Genomic DNA, 17,120 nt, shown 5'->3' on the forward strand with positions numbered 1-17,120 from the left:
GTCAGAGAATAAATAAAATTTCACCATAACCTAAACAAAACACTTTAGAACTGATCGACATAAGTATGATGCTAACAGCAAAAAAGCTGTGATGTATTTATGGTTCCAATATGTGTTATAACATTTAGCATAACTGAGTTGTGTAAAATCAATTTTTAAAAGTAGGTCTTTCGCTTTTGGTACATGGCCATTAATTACTTTCATATTGGGGCATATTTTTATTTCTATTCTTGAGAAGAATTTCATAGGTTAGAAGTTGTAACTATTCAATAATGATCTTGAAAAGCTTGGTATTCATTCTAGCAAAGCCCAAGGAAACAGTCCAGAAATGAAACATGTAGTCCAAGTGATTGATGAAGAACCAAAAGTTTTTACTTTCAGAGTTAAAGATCAAAGTAGGTAAGACTTCTTCAGTGTTCTTTTCTAATGAGCACGTTAGAGTTGGTGTCCTTTCCACGGGCACTCTACAATGATTTACGGACCCTAGAATTCCTTAATAGGCTGCTTTTCAAAAATGCATGAGGAAAGTAATTTGAACAAAAATAAATATCCCCACTCAGGAAACAAGGAGGAAGGAATTAGAGATGGTGATCATTTAGAAAAGTGGGGGAAAAAAAGAGAGAAAGAGATGACAAAGAATAAGGTGATATATAATCACACCGTTCTGTTTTGGGTTCATTCTTGGGACGTTTTTATTCGAGAATGTTGCAATGATGCATACATAGCAATAGCAATAATTTAAATTGCTTAATTCTATTCTGGCATAAAAAGTTTAATTAGCTGTCTTTTCTAGGTTTGCACCAAAATGATGTAAAATAAAACTGGTTCTGCCCTCTAAGAATATTCTCTTGAAGATTCATACAAATAACTGTAGTTTGATTTAGGAAGCCTGGGCATTCTGAAGTGTAAGCGATCAGGTGATGGGCACATAGAAAGAGAAGCGAAGCTTCTAGGTCAAGGTGATGGATACATGTTTACCTTCTCTCCTTCCTCCAATCCCACTGAGGTGACAGGATTCACAAAAGAGAAAGAGTCTATAACATAGATCAGAAGGGAGGGTGGGAATCAGCCCAGAGATTTTGAAGAATATTTTTGAAGACTGAAAGCACCCGGGATTCTACTGATGGGTAAACCAGAATGGAGGGACCATCCCCTTTAAAACACATAGAAAAGGAGGTGGAGTCAGAGGTGTGAGCCATTCTTCTCAGGATGGAGAGGGCTCACTGACCACAAACAAGATGAATTTAAAAAATCCCCACCCCCTAGAGACAAATTTGTGAAATTTAAAATCAAGGATAAAGAAAAGGCTATAAAACCTTCCAGACAGAGAAAGACAGATTATCTACAAAAAAAACCAAGACTCCCCCCTGAGAGACAGCAATCACTTCAGCAGCATCAGTAGAGACTTAAAGTCTAATAGAATAAAACCTCCAAGCTCTGAGGGAGTATGACTTTAAAACTAACATTTCTCTATCAGCCAAGCTACTAAGAAAGTGTGAAGGCAAGATTCAGCCTTTCTGAGGCAGAGAGATTCAGAAGCCGTGTGAGATGGTCGTAAGTAGGGTATTCTTTTTCAGTTAAACACGGCAGGTTGAACATATATTTACCCCCTTTACCTGCCAATTCCCAATAAAATTACAATTAAAGGATTTTTTTTAAGACAAAAAAAAGTAATGAAAAGGAGATTAAAAGAGAAAAATACAGCTGAAAAGGGATGGTCACAAAATTTCAGGACTAGAAAAGGAGAGGCTGTCTAAGAAGAAAGGAGAAAGCCAGAGGCCTCTGGGAGTGAATTTCAGTGAGCAAGGTCATTGACAACACCCTGGAAAGGCTCAAGCACTTAAGGTTCCAGGTGTTTCCTTCAGCGGAATGGTTGAGAGTTGGTATAAGAAATAGAGCCTTAGATTGCTCTGCAGCCAGGCAACAGCTGGACAGGTTTACTCTTTGGAGGGGACTCCAGATTGGACACACCAGAAAGAACAACTGAGAAGGGAGACTCAGTCTCTGTTCTGAGTGGTGACCCCCCAGGTCCCTCCTCCACATGCTCTGAGAACTGCTGTATCCCCTCCCTCACTGCCTCACTGTGACACTCACCCCCTCACACCAGCTTGCCGGATTCCTCTCTGAGAAAATGAATCATCCAATAAAATGATTGTAGGTACCAATATGTGAAAGAGCCAAGTCTCTGTTCGATCACTACCTTGACGTGTGAGCACACATTAGTGCTCACAGAGCTTTCAAGCAACGTCTTCATCCTCACTTATAAATACAAATGGATAGCTCAGTTCAACCAGGCACTTGGAAGAAAACCATTAACAAAGAAAGAGGGAAACCAAAATTAAACAGAAACAAACAAGCAATATAACAAAACTCGGAGGCAGTAAACACTGCCAGGAGCAGAAGAATGAAATGTTATCAATCATGAAATAAGAACAGAATGCCCTAAAAAAGGAATAATCAGAGCACTAAAAGCTCTTGTAAATTAAAAAGTTTGATAGTGGATATATGTTATAAAACCTTGGAAGATTAAGTTTTATAACATTTTCCCCAGAAAGTAAACCAAAAAATTAAAGATACAGAAATTAGGAGACAAAAGATAAGAATTAGAAGATCCGTCAAAGAGATCCAATGCCTGAGTAATGGGAGTTCCAGAAAGAAAGTACAAAAAAAGACAGGAGAAAATTAGCAAAGAAATAATAGAATAATACTTTTCAGAAATTAGCCTAGGGATTTCAGAATTCATTGAGTATCATTAGTTTAAAAAGAAGACTCACATCAAAGCATGTTACCATGAAATTCTAGATCTTTGGATACACAGAAGAATTTACAAGCTTCCAGCGAGAAAAAAAGTAGGTCACATGCAAAGGCTCAGTAATCAGAATGGTGTCAGAGTCACAGTACCTAAAGCAACATTTGATGCTCAAGACAACTGAGCAATGCCTTTGAAATTCTGAGAAAATGTTTTTCAAACTAAAATTCTATATCCAATGAAATTATTCATGAAATAGAGGGGTAGAATAAGGATGTGTTCAGACATGCATGATATAAACATTTTTCACTATATGCATATTTTCTTGGAAAAATATAGGAGGCGATGCTCTGGATAAATGAGAGTATAAGCCAAGAGAGAGGATCCAGGAAACAGGGACTCCAGACCAGGAGAGAGATAATTGGGATGCCCAGAGCCACGATGAGGGGAGATGTAAGCTTGACAGCTGTGCAGCCAGGCTGGAGGGCAAGCAGACACATGGGGGTAGGAGCGATGCCACCAAAACCCAATGAAATCAGTAGAATGTCTGACATATTTCAACGTCATCAGAGGTTTTAAAATTGGTCGGAGAATTTGGAGATGAGTAAGTGATGGGTACACACAGCTCAGATGTAAATAACAGTTACAGGGTTATAGTAACACAAACACTGAATACTGATTTAATCAGAAACATGCAAATTACTCTGGAAGAACTGGGGAGAAGCATATGTATGGGTGCGAGGTACATGCTTGTGGAGGGTTGCGGGGAGCATACAAGAGACCCCAAACCTCATGCTGTATCGTGGGGGGTGACTAATGTAACACCTCACACTGGAACATAACAAACAGCAGTCTGAGCATACACCCGAGAAAAGAGCTGGAAGAGTTGAGAATGGTCACTTGAGCTTAGAGAGAACTGAAGGGCAGTGGGAGGAAAGAGTGCTTCAGTTTTAAAGCCATGAACGTGGAGGGGAGGGTATAGCTCAGTGGTACAGCACATGTTTAGCAGGCATGAGGTCCTGGGTTCAAGCCCCAGTATCTCCATTAAAAAAAAAAAAAGGAAAAAACTCGAAGACCTATCAATAAAGGAATGGGAATTAAAGTACAGAACATATATACAATAGAATGGGGGAAAATGTATTAAGAAATGAAAAGTGAGTCTATGAATGTGTATTATTTTTATAAAAATGGAAATAAAAGTTTCAAGAAGAAATTGAAATCAAAGTATGGTCAAAATCTGAAGCAAACTAAAATGTGGCATGATTTTGAGCTACTGGAGAGAGGAGGGTAGAAAAACAATGAGACAGAAGGGGAGAATACAATTTACCTCGACAGTTCGTTGAGTTGCATGAATTTTGTGATACAGGGTTACATTTTTTGGTGAGTGAGTCACACTTCTAGGATCTCATGTGAATAATATACTATATAATCATAACACACGGTTATCAGTTTCTGATTTTTTAGAATCAACCCATACACAAAGCACAAAATATTTCATTTTAATCACTGGACAGAATAAATGTTAAAACCAAACCAAACCAAACCAAACCAACAACAAACTGAACCCTTGACAATGTAAAAGTAACAGGAGGGTGTGGGAAGCTGGGCAGAGGGGACATAGGGGTAGAGGGTCCGAATTTCCTCATCCTGCATAGGGGAGACAAGGATTCCTGCCTAGACAGAATGGCACAAGAAAGAGCTTTCGCTACTAAAAGAAGGAATAGATTGAGCAAAGTTCAGAAGCAGCGCAGGAGGGGAGGGAGAGGAAGTGTGAGGCAGTGGGTGTCTCACCTGTCACATCAGGGAGCTGCTGTCATAGGGATCAGGCCATGGTAAGTAACCTGGAAATGCAAGCATAAGCACGTTATTTAGAATGGGGATGGTGATGACCCCCAGCACATCTAAAACCGAGAACCATCCTGGAAAGTGGGCCTGGGAGAGGAGAAGCCCTCCATTCAATGTCTTTCTGTATCCTTTTCATTTTCTTCTTTCTTTTTTTTTTCAGTAAAAATGTTTAGTCTTTCATTGCTTTTTTAAAATTCAGTCAGTTTACAATGTTGTTTCAGTTTCTGGTGTATAGCACAGTGCTTCAGTCAGACAGGAACAGACATATATTTCTTTTCATATTCTTCATTTTCTTTGTAACGTTAGGGGACAGCGAGTGATCTGGAAGATGCAGGGGGCAGGCTAGAGTTGGGGGAAGCAGACCAGGCACATTTTGCCTCTGTGCTCCCGCTGCACTTTGTTCACATGGAAACACCTCTCCACCCTCCCCTCACCGCCCAGGAACGGTGGGCTGTTGTTCCAGACCAGCACAGCCAGTTTCTTCACCACAACCAGCAGGCTGGGTTCCACCATTTGGCACAGCAGCCAGGGGCCATCTTATTGTCCTTATTTCCCTTGCTGCCCTCTCTTCAGCAAGATGGTCAGAATGCACACAGGCTAAATCTTGCCTGCTGTCTATTTCTGTAATAGTTTCTCTGGCACACAGCTACACCCACTCATTCACATGTTTATGTCTATGGCTAACTGCAAGCGGAGCTGACAGAAACCTCATGGCCCACAAGGCCGAAAATATTTTATCTGGCCCTTTCCAGAAAGTTTGCTTACCCTCTGGCTTAGACTATTGACATTCAATGTAATTATCAATGTGGTTGGATTCAGGAGCACCATTGTTCATTTTTTTTGTTTGTCCCTGTGCTTTTATTTTTACTTCCTGTCCCCTTCCCTCGACTTTTTCTTTCTTTTGGATTATTTGAATAATCTTTGCTATTTTATTTTAATTTATTTATTGGCAACATACGTGTATACAATTATACATAAGTCTGTACCTATTATGTGTGTATGATTGCTCCAGGGCTTACACAGTTCATTTAAGAATTAATATTATTCCTAACATTACACTTCATGTAAATTGGAAAAGCCTTGCAGCCATTAACTGGAAACAACTCAGAGACTGAATATAAAAACTGACAAAGGGCAGAGCTTACGTGACAACTCAGAGCCACAACCTGTCTGCAGCCACCAGTTTAGAATGCTGAACTAAACCCCTGCAGCAATCAACCCAGAATGGGCAGGACTTGGTTGATGACTGCCAACATCCCGGTTTTTTTTGTCCCTACTCCCTCCACCTCAGGACCAGAGAAAGCCAAATATGTTTCCTAAAATAATCATGTAAGATCCCCACTGCTAGTTGGCCAGCCTCCAGGTCCCTCACGCCAGCAACCTCCAATCAGGGCACGCCCGAAGCCTTTGTTTTTCATTGTAAAGCTGTCCCACCAAAGACGTCAGCCTGCATCTCTGCCAAACACAGGTGCTGGTGGCTGACTCCTTTTCTATAGAAAGCCCTGAATCAACAGCCTCTTTTCACTTCTGAGCTGTCATTTATTTCCACAACTGAAATGCTCAGCGGCGTAACAGATTATTGTGATGTAATTATATATTACTGTATAGAAATGCAAATGAACAAGTACAACTGCATACAACATGAGTATGTTGAGTGAAAGAAAAAATGGCAAAGGATACATAGAGTATTTCATTTAATTTCCTTAGAGAGAAAAACAAGATACTCTCTCAGCCTTTGCTGACTGGCTCTGAGTTGGAGCACGTGTTCAACGCTGAGCCAGGCCACTTACAACTCTGCCTTAACCTCCCCCTCCCGCACTTATGAAGCCTAAAGATCACTCGGCATAGAGGCCGAGGGTCCTCCAGGTCATCCCTGAGACTGTCCAGTCCTGGGCATGTGCCTGGCCCTCTGGTTTCCCTGGTTTACTCCAGAGCCCTTCAAAGCCCTTAACCCCTCACCCACCACGTACCTTCCTCCCCAGGCTTTTCAGTTTGTCTGCTGCTTGCCCTCCTGCTGTCCTTGACCCTAGGTGGCTCTAGGTAATGTTTTTAAAGCCCTTGAGAGTTCAGAGGGGTCAAAACAAAGGCATACCTCTGAACTGAACCCTCCGGGAACTGCCCGACAGGCCAAAACATACAACCACAATCTGAGCACAAGGTCCGTATTGCCACCTCACGTAGCATCCAGCTGCACAAGAACACAGGCCACTTAGCCCTTCAAGCAGGTTTAAACACTGAAATCCTCTTACCAAAATTAAGTAGCCTCTTTCTTCATTAAGTACTCCCCAGTTACTAGTTTCAGAAAGTTGACTCTAAGTTTCTGCCAGTTTAAGTCATTTCAGTAGAGGGAAGGCTCTTTGGAGCCCCCTACTCTGCCATTTTCAGGAAGTCAGTATGTAACATTTTGTATGTTTTGGTTCTTTTTTTAGGGGGAGAGGTAACTAGGTTTATTAAGCAGTGGTATTGGGGATTGAACTCAGGACTGCATGCATGCGAAGTGTACACTCTACCACTGAGCTATATACCCTCCCCAATTCTACGTTAACACTTTAAATGATTAAATTTTAGATGTGGAAGGCAGATTAGTGGTTGCCAGGGGTTGGAGGAATGATGCAGGAGGGAGAGGAGTAACAGAAAGGATCCTCATGGTGTTGGAGTGTTCAGTATCTTGCCTGTGGTAGACACATGAACCTACACAAGTGCTATGCTCACAATGAAATACTCACAACACTGCACACACAATGTGCAAGAATGGGGAAATCAGTACCAATATCCTAATGGTGGTAATGTAGTTTTTTAAACACATGACATTGGGGGAAGCTGGAACAAGTGTACAAGGGAACTATTATTTCTCACAACTACATATAAATCCAGTTACCTCAAAATTTTCAATTAAGAAATTCAAACTTCAGACTTAAGATGAAGTTTTAGGAATACATTACCCAGTTTATCCTGCTTTTCCTTTTCATGCATCCGATAAAAAAGTTATACAATAAAAATCTATGCTTATATCTATAATAGCTCTCTTAAAGGTAAAATGGAATTCTAAATAAGTATAATTGATAGTGATTTTTTTTAGTGGCACATAAAATAAGTGAGCATCTTACATTAGTATCAACTTAGATTTGATGATTTATGGTATGTTTGGAATGAGACTGACTTACTGGTCTATTTTGGCTTATGCCATCAGCTCTAGCACTCACCATCAAAGTGTCTGCAATAAACACAGTGACTAACCAGTGGTGTAACAGGACAGACTGACTCAAGAAGCATAGAGTAAGTATCCACATTTCTGTTTACTGTATGTGTAAGACAACACATTCAGGGACAATGAGAAAGTAATGTATAAAACTTTAATAAGAAATACAGATTGCAAAATACTACCATTTAACTTTTTATGCAGATGCTCAAGTATTTTCACTCACTTGTTAAATAAAGCACACATAACTCAAAATGCCAAATAATTCTAGTTTTTTACTAAATCCTCTAAAGATGTTGGTGAAAACTCAAAACCGTCTAATAAGGTATGTATGACCTTGTTTAGTGTTTATCATAGACGTCAAAATGATCACGGTTAAAACCAATTTAAGCATTTACAGAATACTATTTAGGCCTAATATTGATCTATTAAATGAAAATATCAGAGGAACTGATACTTATACTCATGGCATCAGATTATAAAAAAGCTTTATTTAAAAAATTTTTTGTATTGCAAGCACAGTTGATTTATAATGCTGTGTTAGTAAGCTTTACTTACAACCATCTTTGTCAAAGTTTCAACTAAAACAAAAAGCAAATGTACCTAGATGAGACCTAAGCTATTCTCAGTAATAGTATAAACCTTGTCCCATGGGTATTGTTCTCAAGTTTCTTCCCTTTACATGAAACTACTAAAAGGAAAATTTAAGTATGTAATAACTCAGATTACTCTACCCATTTATCATTCTATAAACAAATGTCTTAGTAATTAAATATTAAGGCCATAAATTCAATTCATTACCCCTTGTGGCAAAGGCCTAATTATTATTCACTGATTCAGGTATCTCACTTTTATGTGTGGTACAGAGTTGAAGTCAGTCTACAGACACAAAAGGGGTTAAAAGCAATACACTTCTCCTACAAAGTTTCCTTTTTTTTTTTTTTTTTTTTACTGGAACAGGTCTGGAAGTCTGGAAGTAGGAGTATTGAAAATATCAGGGTTCAACAGATTTATTTTTTACCAAAGTAAAAAGATCCTTAAGGAATACAGTGATGGCATACAATCTTACTCTTGCAGCACAAATCCTCTTATTAAATGACTGTGTCGAGAAAAATACTGTAATGCTTTAAACAAAATTTTAAGTTAGATTAACGACCACCAAGTTTCAAATAAAATGCAGTGATCAAAATATTTAACTGTCATTTCATCAAGCTATGCAAACACATTCAGTCTTCACTGTCGGAGCAGATGAGTTTTAGCTTCTTCATGGTCCTCCATCTGTCTTTCAACATGACGCTTGTTCGGTTGTTGAATTTATAATGGGACAGTATTTTAGACCAATTTCCTTCTCCATATTTCCTCACACCAGATCTCAGATTTTTGTCTTCTTCCCAAAGCCACACCTTTTGATAAAAAGTAGAAGTTATTCACAGAAGCAATTCTTTTTAATTGAAGTATAAATGATATATAACATTTTATTAATTTCAGGTGTACAACATAATGATCCAGTATTCATGTATGTTGTGAAATGATCACCACAATAAATCAAGTTACTATCTGTCAAAAGTAGATAAAAAAGTAGAACAGTTATTCACAGAAGCAATTCTTTAAAGAGCATGTATCTACTAGAAATACAACTGTTTTTTATCAAAATAATTTTATAATCTCTTAAGAGTAGAAGAAATCCAGCAAACATATCTTAGGTTTCTGTAAGATCTTGTATTTTTTGTGGTGAGACTTTCAAGGGTCCTTCTACATTACTGTTCATTTCACATGAACACACTGGCTCAGTGGCCCCAGATCAGACAGCTACATACAAACTCAATTTGTCTGACTTTAAACCCACACTGTCTCTTAAGAAAGATACTTCTCTATAATTGCTAATAGGATTATTTTTCTCTAAATAGAACATATGAATATTTAATAGCTCTCTAACGAAATCAGTGAAATACTGTTCTTTGTTGGGTAAAGTATACACACACATAAAACTCAAAATCTCTAAAGATTTCTGAAAACACAACTAACACAAATTAAAAATACACTATTTTATTTTTGAAAAAAAAATGACTGAACATTTTTAAAAACACAATTCAGTACTTTACACGGAAAAAGATCACTGACACTTGGCACTTGCTATAGGTGTCAAACTTCTCCTCCTGCGGACATGCTGAAGGACCAGTGTCATCTGAGTGATTATTTACTGCATCTGAACTTTGATGAACTTCCCCAGCTGCCTTCCACATTTTCTTTAAAAATCCACTCATCATTAGTAACAAAAAGGCACATACTGTATGATTTCATTTACATTCGATATCTAGAGTCGTCAAACTCACAGAAACAGGATGTAGAAGAGTGGTTGCCAGGGAATGGGAGGAGGGGGAAATGGGGAGCTGTTTAATGAGTACAGTGTTTCAGTTTTGCAAGGTGAAAAAGTTCTGGAGACTGCTGCGTAACAATGAGAATGCATTTAATGCTAGTGAATCATACACTTAAAAGTGACTAATATGATAAATTTCATGTTATGTTTTACTACAAATAAATATAAGCAAAGGATTTGAATAATTCTCAAAAAAAGATTTACAAATGGCCAACAAGCACATGAAAAGATGCTCATCATCACTAATCATTAGGAATATGCAAATCAAAACCACCAGGAGATACTACTTCAAACTCATTAGGATGTCCACCATCAAAAAAACAAAATAATAGGTGTTGGAGAAACTGGAATTCTAATCATGCTTGGTAGGAATGAAAAAGTGTGGCTGCTATGGAAAATAGTAAGGTGGTTCTTCAAAAATTAAAAATAAAAGTACCATGTGACCCAACAATTCTACTCATGGGTATATATCCAAAAGAACTGAAAGGAGAGACTTGAAATTTGTACACCCTGTTGATAGCAGTATTAAAACATAATAGCCAAAAGGTGGAAGCAACCCAAGTGTCCACTGGTGGATGACTGCATAAGCAAAATGTGGCATATAAATATAATGAGATATTATTCAGCTTTAAAAAGGAAATTCTGACACATAATACAGTGTAGATGAACCTTGAGGAAATTACACTAAGTGAAATAAGTCAAACACAAAAGAACAAATATTGTATGACTCCACTTATACGAGGTACCTAAAATAGTCAAATTCAGAGACAGAAAGTAGAATGGTGGTCGCCAGAGGCTTGGGGGAGGGGTGAATGAGGAACTGTTTTACGGGTAGAGTTAGTTTTGCAAGATGACAAGAACTCTGTGGATGGATGGTGGTGATGGTAGCACAACGATGTGTTTAATGCCACTGAACTATATACACTTTAAAGGTTAAGCTGGCAAACTTTGCTTTGTGTATTCTATTACAATTAAAGAAAAAATACCCAGCTCAGTTGTCCGATACAATATCACAAAGGACCTCAAAGTGCTTGTAAACAAACACGAAAAGAAAACTGTCTTGTCTACGGCCCGATGTCACACCCTGACAGTGACCATAAGCATACCTCTTGCAGGAGTCTGAGCTGCCACCCGTCAGCGACTGCACAGCCGGTATCAGTGCACGGCCACTCAACCTCCATACAGACTGACGTCCCTCCTACGACCTTCCGTACTGACCATGCCAGTCCACTTCCCTCACCAGCCACCGCTCCTACAAAGCCTTACCACACTGGAAGCTTCTAACAGACACAAAACCAATGGAGATGTAAATTTTGCACGTGCAGGGGAGGAGTTTAAGGGGGTGGCACGTACTTACTTTACAAGTACTTCAGCAGTGGGTTATTCATCTTCAGGGTCACATAAATCTTTGAGAATGTGATGAAACTATGGATCCACTTTACAGATAAGTGAAGGAATACCAAATTCTACATGACATTTCAGGAGCCACTTGGACTCCCCTTAAAAAAAAAAAACCTATCAATTTTATGGTCCCCAAGTTAAGAATTTTTGTTGTGTAAGTAGCTGCTACAGGTTTATTCAGTTTTAACAAGTAGTCTTTGATTTATCCCAACCTCATACACAGCACTGTTTTCTTGTTATGATCTGAGCAATATTACTTTTAGTAGACAGCAAAGATGGTATCTGATACACTAGAAAACCCTATTTCTCTCAAGAAATAACTAACACTTTCTGTTTGAATACTATGTAAGTTTCTGGGTACAACAGAAGTTTAAGCAGTATTTTGCAGTGGCTCATACACAGCAAGGGCTGGGCAAGTGATGGCCAGAATACAGCCCCAGGCTGTTTGTACAGCCCAGGAGCTAACAATGGTCTTTACATTTTAAAAAAGAAAGAGAAGAACATGTGACAGAAACTGTATATGTCCCACAAAGCCTAAAATATTCACTGCCTGGCCCTTTATAGAAATAGTTTGTCAACCTCTGATCAAGAAAAAGGTTATACTGTTGTCAGTAAAGGTTAACTGAAAAGATGTGTTTAACATTAAATATTTAGTTTTTTTCTTTCTACTGAAAAAGAGCAATTATAACTTGATATATTATTGTTACACAGTGATTATGGCTTATTTTGTTTCATCTACATATTTTCTTAACGGTTGTTGGTTAATTTTATCTATGATTTAAAGGTTAAAGAGTCTTGAAAAACATCACATAGAATAAGTGATCATGTAGCAAATAAAAACTGTAATCTTTAAAAGTTTACAGTTTAAAGAGGCCAACTTCTATTGTCCAGATAGAACTGGGTAAGTGACACAATCAGCTTATCAGCGTCAGATCAGAAAGAAAACGTAAGGGCAGTACAACTGTTAAGTCTACTCTTTGGCTTAAAACTCTTTTTGTTTCTTCATATTATACACTGGACATTTGACTTACTGCTAGATCCCATTCATAATGAGACATGGTTAACAAAGAGTTTTAGACAATGTATTTCAGGACATAAGCAAAAGCTGTGCCCTTAGTGCTATTCTCTTTTGGCTCTTGCTTTTCTTAGAAGTAAAAAATAATTCAATTAAAAAAAACCCAACAAAACAATCTAGCCATGGGCACAACTCAAAACATACAAAAAGCATGTAACAAATTAAAATGCACCCATCTTTTTCTTTCCTAAGGCCAAAAAGTTTATATAACTAATGTTCAAAAATTGCTATCATTTCTAATGCCTTTTAGAGGATAAAATAATGTTTTATAAGCCTTTAAAAATGCTATTTATTCACACCAACGGAGTCCTTGGGTGTAGTGCTATGTCAGTAAATGGTATAAGCATTTTGCAACTTCTGATCTGTTGAAATGCACATATTCCAGTCTAGTTTGGTCTATTTTTAAAGCCTGATTTGATGTGCATGATCAAGTAGAAAATCTGAACTTGGATAATATATAATGAGCAACTGCCTTTCACTGGCCCAGATAAATCATTTCAAAAGCATCTACTTTAGGTCTTAAATAGGAAGTGTATACTTTGGAGAAGGCATTTTGTTTCTCACAACAGGGCTACCAGGCAGGCTCTAGGCTTAGCGATGATCTGATGCCCCAAGAGGTATGCTCCTACCTGCCCCCTTCACTTCCCTCCGATGATGGGGAGCCAAAAGCAAAGGGGGGTGACCTCTCTTTCCCACGATGCAAGTCCTTCAGGTTGGCTACTTTGTTTTGGAATATGGAGGTCTCAGCGCTGGAAGGTGAGGACACTGCTGGAGGCCCAAGGGTGCCAGAGGCGCAATTATTCCAGAAGCTAAGAACCAAAGTAGTCCCCAAACAGAAAGAAACCCTGTGTGTGCCTGAGAAACAACCTGCCAGTCTTCTAATATTTACTTTCTCCCTTAGAGGAAAGATACAGGAGGCTAACATAACCTTATCAAATACTAATTTAAAAAAAAAAACACAGCTGAATAGAAAGACAATTTAAAAATAAAAGATATTCCTACTTTTCAGTATAAACCACATATCTCTGTGGGGTCATAACTGAATATTATGTATTGGCATCACCCTATTCAGGACACTTCTTCCCATAGGTCAACTGGATTCTTTCCAACTGACAAAATAAAGAGGTTTTTTGTGCAGATGCTGCATCACAGTTGTGGCTGTGCAGTTCTGACAGCCTCTAAACTTGTACGAATTCATAAAACAGGGAAAAGTGAACTATCAGTCAGAAAGCACAGCCTGTTCCCCATTTCTTGCAGTAAGGTGTGGACGTTGTTTTACATATTCCTTGTGTGCCCTTGTGTTGCTCACGTCCAGCTGGTCCACCACCCTAGGTTCCACCTTTAAACATTAACTAGTTTGAGAGAAGGTGCTTTAGTAGAGCTTTTCAAACTTAAATATCATTCCATTTCATCACTCAGATTCCTGAACAGGAGTTGAGAGTAATGTTCATTTCATCTTTCCTATCCTCTCATTTTTCTGTTACTGGGAAAAATAATACCTCAAAAGTCATACACTGGACCCACTGCCTGCTGAGACAGGACTGTGGGTTTCTTGGTCACATCTGTCTTGGTGCTCAAATGCAGTGTAGACATGTTTTAAAATAAAACAGCTGATGTGTACAAAAAAGATCATTTATAATTAAAACAAATACTATATAGTAACTCCCATTATATATCATCTATGGGAAAAAGTATTGTTCAGCATCTACTTTTTTTCTTGAATAAATTTACAAAAGGAAGACCTCTTTTTAAATTGTGATGAGGCAGGCAGAAATACCTTTTTCTGTTTAACATACAAATGCAGCAAAAAGAAACTGTCCAAGAAATCACACAAGAAATTGCAGTCTACTGCAATAAAAATTTCTAAAGAACCGAAATCTCAACACAAAATAAGGTAAAATCAGTCACTCAACGAAATAAGTTATCCCACCAAAAAGTGGAAGTAATTATTTTCTGGCAGAGTAAACAGTGATTCAGACAATACCACCTATATTCTACTCTTTAAAATTATGTAGTTGATATCCTACATTTTGTTTCAAATACAAAAAATACAGAGAAACTGTTTTCTGATATATAGTTAATAACACCTATAATCCCATTTAGAATTACTGCCAGAAGAACCACAGGGAAAGATAAATGTATGAGACAGAGACTTCTGGATTTTGGACTAACATCCAAGTATCATCCCAGTCCTCACAAGAAGAGAAAAACTGAACGAACTGAAAGTCAACAACACTTCCTAGATTTCTCAGAAAATTAATGTCACAGGGCAACCTGCTACCTTGAAAAGCAGAAAGACAGAAAGGTGGATACAGAGCATCACAGCTGACTGGAAGCAGGAGACTGGAAGCAGCTCATGGCTGGGGCCAGTACTGGTAGGAACATTTACTATGATGGACAAATTGATGGAGGCTCACTGTGAACAACCTTGAGTTAAAGACTCCAGGGGCACAATCTTGGGGGGCCTATGAACTTGTGAGTTTTCCCTCCAAAAGCTCCAAGTTCTCAGGGTGAAGATGAAAGAAAAATCTGCTTCTAGCAGGCGGAAGAAGGAAAGTACCAATTCTGAACTACATCCAGAGCATCCTGTTCCCATTAACAATGCCTGCCCTCAAGAGAAACTAATCTTTGACTTGTGGAAATACTCAACTTCAGCCCCCTCTAGCCTTCCTGTCTTATTCAAGAGAGGGAAATAAAAGCTGAGAAGCACATGAAGTGTCATAGCCCAGGATACAAGCTTACTAAAACAATGAGACAACCAGAGAGCTAAACAATGTTTCCACTACCTGTCCCCACCTTAGCATATTATCTGAGCTCCTGTATATTAAGTGCCCCAGCTCAAAGAGCTACCTCAGACCCTTAGTTACTAAGGAGTCGAGGGAAACTCAAAAAACAAGGGAGACAAAAACAAGGAAACTTTAGTCCCTGACACCCACATCTACAGTGAACAGTAAAGAAAAGCCTAACTCCTAGCCAGACAAATATAAAACTTCACACTCAAGTCCAACTTACTTCTGTCCCTTTTACCTGATACATCATGTCCAGCTATCCACAAAGAATTCTAAGGTACACTCAAAGGCAGAACACCATCTGAAGAAACAGCAGCATCAAGCTCAGCTATGGCAGAGATTTTGAAATAACCAGCTTGGGAATTTAAAATAACTATGATTAACATGCCAATATGCATTTTACCACTAACGAAAAAAATGGGTAACATGTAAAATCAGATGAGTAAATGTATGCAGGGATGTAAACCCTAAGAAAGAATCAAAAGAGGCAGGAGGGTATAGCTCAAGTGGTGGAATGCATGCTTAGCAAGCACAAGGTCCTGGGTTCAACTGCTGGTACCTCCTCTAAAAATAAATAAATAAATAAATAAACCTAATTACCCCCCCGGCCTAAAAATTAAAGAAACAAGTAAAACAAAGTCATTTAAAAAATACTTCAAAAACAAACAAACACACACAAAAAAAGAATCAAAAGGAAATGCTAAAAATCAACTACACAGTAACAGAAATGAAGAATGCCTCTGATGAGATCATCAGCAGACTAAACACTGATGAAGAATTCAGTGAGCTTGAAGTTAACAGAAACTACCTAAACTGAAAAGCTTTAAGAATAAAAAAAGAGAGAGAGAAAAAGAAGAGTAGCAAAAACTGCAAGACAATTACAAAAGGTGCAACATACACATAATGGGACACCAGAAGGAAAGAAGACTTGAAATAGTTATGGCTGGAAATTTTCCAAAATTAACAAAAAATCAAAACAGATCCAGGATGGATAACACAAAGTAGGATAAATACCGAAAAATCTACACTTTGGTTCAATACATTCAAAGTGGAAAAAAAATCAAAGACAGAAATACATGATTTTTGGCTACATATAATGGCATAACGTTCAACATTTCTTCATCCTCCCTTGGGAATTCACCAAGCAGCAACAAGGAAAGAAACGAAATCCCAAACTGAGAAAATTAGGAGAATCCTTTGACCTGAACCAATATAAGTGAAGGCAGTGCATTATCGGCAGAAATTGACAAAAGGTATGTGAAGAGGCGTGGCACAGCCACTCTATCTATCCATCTCAGAAAGCCTGCTGTGTACACTTTCCCAAAGTGAGGAACACATCCTGAGGCGTACACCTTAAATCCCTGGTCTGCAAACAACAGCAGGGGCCTCCCTTGATTAGCAATAGCTCCAAAAGGTAGAGGTGGTTGAGCTAAATACGGAATCACACAGGTAAGAAATGCCTGCAGGAAGCAAATCAAAAGCAGGAGCTGCTGGCCATATCCACTGGGGAAGAAGGCATGGCAGCCTAGGATCTGACCCTAGTCCCAATACCTCAACAATAAGACATTTAGAAAAATTCTTTATCAAACGGTATATTCTTCTTTTTCAAAAAAAGCACAGAAAGATCATTTAAATTGAATCTGTTAGGAAGATATAAATATAAAATAATAACAATACAATAATTC

General features: G+C 38.3%; 1 protein-coding gene across 2 annotated transcripts in view; it reads right to left on the minus strand.

Annotated features, from left to right (window-relative positions):
• Positions 1–7,871: 7,871 nt before the first annotated feature.
• Positions 7,872–17,120, minus strand: part of TERF1 (telomeric repeat binding factor 1) — a 30,403-nt gene continuing 21,154 nt past the window's right edge. For both annotated transcript variants that reach the window (XM_032470055.1, XM_032470054.1), the window contains one exon: positions 7,872–9,196. In XM_032470055.1, coding sequence (XP_032325946.1) covers positions 9,020–9,196 — 177 coding nt within the window. In that variant the 3' untranslated portion in view covers positions 7,872–9,019. The remainder of the gene's footprint in view (positions 9,197–17,120) is intronic.

The sequence above is a fragment of the Camelus ferus genome, chromosome 29 (genome assembly GCF_009834535.1).
Source record: "Camelus ferus isolate YT-003-E chromosome 29, BCGSAC_Cfer_1.0, whole genome shotgun sequence".
NCBI classification, from domain to species: Eukaryota; Metazoa; Chordata; class Mammalia; order Artiodactyla; family Camelidae; genus Camelus; species Camelus ferus.